The following is a 6341-nucleotide window of genomic DNA, read 5'->3' on the forward strand; positions in this document are numbered from 1 at the left end:
TGTTGATAGATGGTTAACAGGTGCGGGCTAATTATGCTAATCATGGCAACAGCCAAATAAACTGATTGCCATGTTCATTTAAATGACAGCAATGTTCCTTTGGTGGCTAATTAAAATAGGATGGGAGAAAAGGAAACGAGGCGGCTGGGTTTCGGATGGAGGGAGGCGTTTAAATAAAAGCCTTCTCTGGGGCCTACTGTAATAAGCTGTATTTCATTGGTTTAATGATGTCATAATGAATTTCTAATGATGGGGGATGGGTTAGGGGGCAAAGAGGTGAAGTGTGATGATATGTGCATGAAACCAGACGGCTACTTTCTCCCCCCGCGTAAAGAGAAGGCAACAAGGGAGCCCTTGCTCATGTAGGGTATCCCCGGTTGAAATGAGTTGGGTAATGGAAAATAAAAATCAGCAGAGGGCATCGAGCAGGGTATGTGCGCCATCTGTTTCACCACTAGCCCCACTGGAAAGGGGTAGGGGAAAGTTTTAAATGGGCAATTACATTTTTTTGTTGCATTGGGCCCAGTGTGCCTCAGTCTCTATTTGCATCTGACCCTAGAAAAAGGCATCATTAGAGGGAGAGATGGCGGTCAGAGGCCAGGGGAGGTGAACTCTGTGGCCCCTGGCAGCCACCGTAGAGGTATGAAAGGTGGATAGGGGCTGATTAATGTTTATAGAGGCAGCTGCTATCAAAACCCTCCATTTTACCTCCTCTCCCCAAAGCCCTCTGTTGTAATTCCACTCTTCCAGAGGAGATTTAAAATCTACAGTTTAGGCTCTATCTTTGCCAACAGCCCATTTGTTTTCAAAAGGAGTGCCACCAGGGACACACAGAGAGATCCACCTTCCCATTCACTAAGAAATCTCTCCTTCTTCTCTGTCCCTTTATCCTCTTTCTTTGTCTTCTACTTCTTTACAAAAGGTAACATTTGAAGAAAACAACACTGGTGTTCATACTTCACCTCATAAAGGGGACAAATTGGATAATAACACGTATACATTATGCATAATTGCTGTTATTTCATTTAAATTGCTGAAAGCATTGTCAGCATTGGAAGGATGGAAGTTGCATCCAATGTGACTGCAATCAGAGGTGTAGTAAAAGTCTAAACGCACTGGTTTCAAAACTACTTAAAGCATGAAAAAGTAAAAGTCATGTAAGGGGCAAAAACATAATATCAATATACTTTTTCAAATTTGACGGCAAGAAACAATTAGCTGGTGGTACTTGGGTGTGCAGGGCTTGCAGCGCATTCGAAAGGAGTTGTTTTTGCATTCAACCATTTCAAAAACTTCTTCCAGGTGCGGCCAGGGATGTAGCAGGGGACGGCCGGTCTTCCTGGCTACCAGCCTCCTCGCTGGTGCTGGGTTGGGACATTTCGCTCGAGTTCTCTTGAGTCTCTGCCGCGGACATCTCCCTACTAGGCTACATACGTCTGCTATTTCCTCGCTGGAGTGTGATGTGAATTGTGTCGTGTGCAGGTGCAACGGATCGTGTACAAAATGGTATATGATTATACTTCTCATCCAACCACAGTCAAATTCACTCTCCGGATGGCACGATTTATCTGGATTTTTGTGTGTGTTTTTAAACGATGACAAGCCGGAATGAAAACAAACTGAAATAGGAGTAACAAGGCTATTTTAAAATGTACTGACTCCAAAGTACAGATGAAAATGTAAGGAGTAGAAGGTAAAAGTCTACGGTAGAATAACTTCTCCAGTAAACCATAGACACCCACAATTTCTACTTAAGTAAGGTAGTTTTATTTCTTGACACCTCTGGCTGCAGTCTATAACTGCACCACTCTCTGCAATTGACGTGGTCAGTGGTAAAGCTTGAAAAAAAGCTGGATTAAAATCTTCTGTCATTCAACAGAGTAGTCAACCAGAACTGAAAATAATTACCATGTGGATATTAAAATAAAAGTGTATCAACAGATTTCTTTTAGCAGCTCAGAGAAACCCAACTCTGATCTGTTTATATTTGCTATGAGGTTTATTTAGATAGCATTGGATCTGAAAGAGTCCATCCTTTCATCACAACATCCCAAACCCGGTTCCCTTTCCAACAAACTGCAAATTATTTTGCAAGCGTTTCCATTTTTAGGTGGTGTAGCAAAGGACATAAAGGAAAGAATAGATGAACGGTACTGCACTATGGTGTGCACGATGGAAGCTGGAATTCCTTTTGTTTGCAATCGGATGTGCGCACAATGAAACTTTTGTGCCAAGGTAACAAAAGAGGAAAGAGCACATCCAGTGATGAGCTGCAAAAAGAAAAGAACTAAAGAGACTAACTGCAGGAATGAAATAGCCTCTTTTTTATCTTCAGATGAGGCATTCTCACTATTTAAATGTATGCCACATTAGTAAGGACCTGCTCAATTCAATATATTATAATGTGATGTTTGGCCTTAATGGGAAATCAATGATGAGACAAGTCCGCCGTCGCTGCTACCATACAAAAGCAATTTCCAAATTGACATATGGAGGGCCTGCGTGATTGATTCTGACTGCTGTTGGATTTTAATACCGATCACTGCGAGCTCATTGACTCTCAGACATCGTCTTGTGGTTTATCTACAAACTGCCAAATAAGTCCTTGTCTCCTTTCTCTTCGCTCTCATCTTTTCTCTGGCCCCTCTTCTCCGCCCAAGGCGGGGGAGAAGCGGGGATGTGCTGAATTAGATACGTCAGATAAATAAGCGGATTACTTTGCGCAAAATACATCCTCTTTGTAATCGATCACAGCGAGATGTAATGCAGTTTATTCATATGATCCAACCTCCACCAGAGCAATCCCCACCGCAAGTGTACACATTCTACATGTTCCTTCAATCAGCTGAAATTAGTACTAAGATTTCCACCGCACCAACCCAGACACAGCTGTTATCATCTATATATCTCATAATACCATCTCAGCTGCTTGTTTTAACAGCTTGGAAAGTATCTACTAGCCTGGAAAGTAGCTACGTTTTCTGGGTCAGTCATAGCACACTGGTAGGAAACCTGCTCCGTAGGAATAGACCCTGTTTGTTTCTTAAAGGGCAATACCGATTATTAGTATATAATGAAACCGAGATTTGGAACAAAAATGTTTATTAGGTGGGGTCCCTAAAATAAAAAAAATAAAAAAAATCACACTAAAAATAATTTTACATTTTTTAGATTTTAATATTTTTCAATGAAAATTAGTATAATGATAAAAAAATGATCATTCCCTCCAATATCGTGAATCATGTCGCAATTGCAATATCAGTCAAAATAATCAGAATTATCATTATCATTTCCTCATATCGCATTGCAGCGCTTTAAAATCTATTTTATACAGTCTATGTTCAAAACTCACAGAAGAAAGTAGTAACGTTTGTGATGCAGACAACTCGGAATATTTAACGAGAATCAGAGTCATTAAAAAATAGATTAGATTTTTCTGAATCAAAATCGCAATTTTATTACGATTAATCGTGCAGGCCTAGTGGTGAGTGAAACCCGAAGCAGAGGGACGGACACAAAGCCGTAGGGGAGCCAAGATCACACACTTCATAACTAATTAACTTTATCGGTTATCAGGCAAATAATACAGATACAGATAATGTGCAAACTGCCAGGCCCCCTGAGCAGGTGGTAAACAGCTTCCAATGCAAAAGAGCAGCGGTTCTACTCCCATTAGGGCTGGGTATCAGGAAAAACTCATTTGATTAGATAATGGTGCAGATACCATGAATTCAATTCCAGTTCCAATGCAAATTTGATCAAAATCCATTTTATCAAAAATAAATTACAATATTACGGTAAAGCTTGGCCTGTAACAATTATTACATAATTGTCATATTTTTTTTTTATTTATTTTTTTACATAATTAGTTCCTTTGTTTAACCCTAAATGACTGCTAACATTAGCTAAGGTCTTAAGGTGTTTGACTGGTAATTGCTGATTTAGTTAAGACGTGCCAAATTGTAATTATATAAGTGATTATTGGTCGGACTGAAAAATATTTGTTTGTATTTAAATTGACAGTCGTTTGCACTTGACCCTATGACACTTGACACGTTCACAGCAACAAGAAATGACATGGGGGGGATACGTGTAAATGTTTTTTATGATAATAACGAGGAGTGGTTTACTTCATAGGCTGTGTACCTGTGTTTTATACATTATCTAGGTCACAAAAACTGAGATAAAACCAAAAGATGTAGGTTTGAAAACGTAAAAAATAAATAAATATGATTTAAAATTGGACTGAAAGAGACAATTATACTGTTAACCACAATTATTTCTGAGACGATTGATTGTGCAACAACATTTGGAATTATTACAGCTCCAGGTACAGCATTTTCTTTTTTTCAGCTCCTGTGCACCTATGTGACACACACTGTAGTCAGTAGGACTGCACGATATGAGGAAATTACCTAAATCCGATTATTTGACTGATATTAAGATTGCAATAGGATTTACGATATTGGAGGGAATGATCATTTTTGTGTCATAATTCTCATTTTCATCGAAAAATATTAAAATCAAAGTTCGGTACCCAGCCCTAACTCCAATCTGTGCCGCAGGAGCACTCACTCAGATTCCTAGTCCCTGACCTCCCCCAGAAAGAAGGGGAAAAAATGCTCCATAAAACCAATATGATGTGCAAGTGAGTCAGCCACCTTGACTGCTGAGCCAACACACACACACACACACACACACACACACACCACACACCACACACACACACACACACACACACACAACACACACACACAACACACACACACACCCGCTTCTCGCCGCAGACTAACTGCTAAAAAGCAGAGTTGAGTTAAACTCTACTCACTTAGTGACACGAGATGAGATTGGTGACCCTGAAGTGTTCCACTACCTCATCTGAGCTCTTCGCTCCGCTTTGAAGCTAATGTAACTGACAGATTTGACTTTGAACTATCTTTAAACCCCAGCATATCACAGGGCCATGATGTGTTATACTGTAGATGAACGCACGCGTGTCTGTAGTCCTCCACCACACACATGCACATGCACGCAGTACATCAGCCCATCTAACCGTACGAACACCATCCAGCACATTCTTAGCTTTTCATCTGACAACAGAAGGACATTACTCCTGCTATAAACTATTTTATTAGGGACACAAGCGGCGTCATGTCTCTAAGGGCACGCTGTATTTAGAACATAGACTATGGGCAGCATCATTTTTGAGCAGATCACACTGACAGTTTAAGTGCAGAGCGATTTTCTTGTGTCTTAGCGTTTCACTCACCTTGCCAAAGTCCCTGACGTCGAAGAGATCGAACGGGTCAAACAGCTCGCTGTTGCGCAGGCCAAACTTGTCGTGGCACACCTTGAGAAATGTCCGGATGTTCTTCAAACACAGGAACTACAAAAGAGGGAAAGGCAATAACAAAAAAAACATAAATGCACGCTGAAACGGAATCTTACATGCAAAATTCCAATGAGAGTGAACGGCTGTAAGCAAAATGAAACAAGCATAAATATTTGGTCTAAGAAACATGTTCCATCCGTCTGTTTAATATCCCCTATCAATGCAACAGCGTTTGTAGAAATGTTTAATTTCCTGGTTGATGATTGGCAGGCTCTTCGTTTTATCCGCTCCTGGTTTATGAGTGATTATTCAGCCCGAGAAGGTGGGCAGGCTGATGGGCTTCCTCTCTGATCCAGATAAGGACAGCCACAAGAGGAGCCTGTCTCCTGACATCAGAGGGAAGTGTCCTCAGACAAGCCTGCCGGCAAAGACCTGCCACAGGGCAAAGGTGGCCTGTTGAAACACTGACTTCACACTGAAAGGTTGCAGGTCACAAATTTGACAAACAACAACCATGTATCCCTAGAAATGTCTTTAATAAGTATAGTGTTCTATGACATTCAAACTCTGTAGGTTTGTTCATGTTTAACAAAGGATTTGAGTCAGGCCACACAATAATGATAGCAATCATAACACATCCATACAGTGTTAGCAGTGTCCAGCTGTTAATTATTAATATTAATTTAAAAAAAAAAATGAACACACTGGTATCGGATTGGTACTCAGTATTGGCCAAAACGCAAGTTAGGTATTGGAATCTGTATTGGAAAGAAAAAAATAGCACCGGAACATTATTGGTATGGGCTTCTTTTTTTCTTTTTTTAACAATGGCTACTATCCAGTCATGCAAATAAAGCAAGTGCCAACTTGAGACGGATAGCCAATTTGAAGGCAATGGTGGAGCTTACAGGGACCCCCCAGCAGCTAAGAATACTCATAATAAACTGCATAATTTGATAACTTATGCTGTTTATTGATAATTTATGCACAAATGGAGAGATGTCAGAGT

General features: G+C 40.3%; 1 protein-coding gene across 12 annotated transcripts in view; it reads right to left on the reverse strand.

Moving 5' to 3' along the window:
* vav2 (vav 2 guanine nucleotide exchange factor) overlaps positions 1–6341 on the reverse strand; it is a 221584-nt gene that overhangs the window by 142917 nt on the left and 72326 nt on the right. For all 12 annotated transcript variants that reach the window (XM_032539326.1, XM_032539321.1, XM_032539324.1 and 9 more), the window contains exon 2: positions 5270–5386. In XM_032539326.1, coding sequence (XP_032395217.1) covers positions 5270–5386 — 117 coding nt within the window. The remainder of the gene's footprint in view (positions 1–5269; positions 5387–6341) is intronic.

Source organism: Etheostoma spectabile, chromosome 16 (genome assembly GCF_008692095.1).
Source record: "Etheostoma spectabile isolate EspeVRDwgs_2016 chromosome 16, UIUC_Espe_1.0, whole genome shotgun sequence".
Lineage (NCBI taxonomy): Eukaryota > Metazoa > Chordata > Actinopteri > Perciformes > Percidae > Etheostoma > Etheostoma spectabile.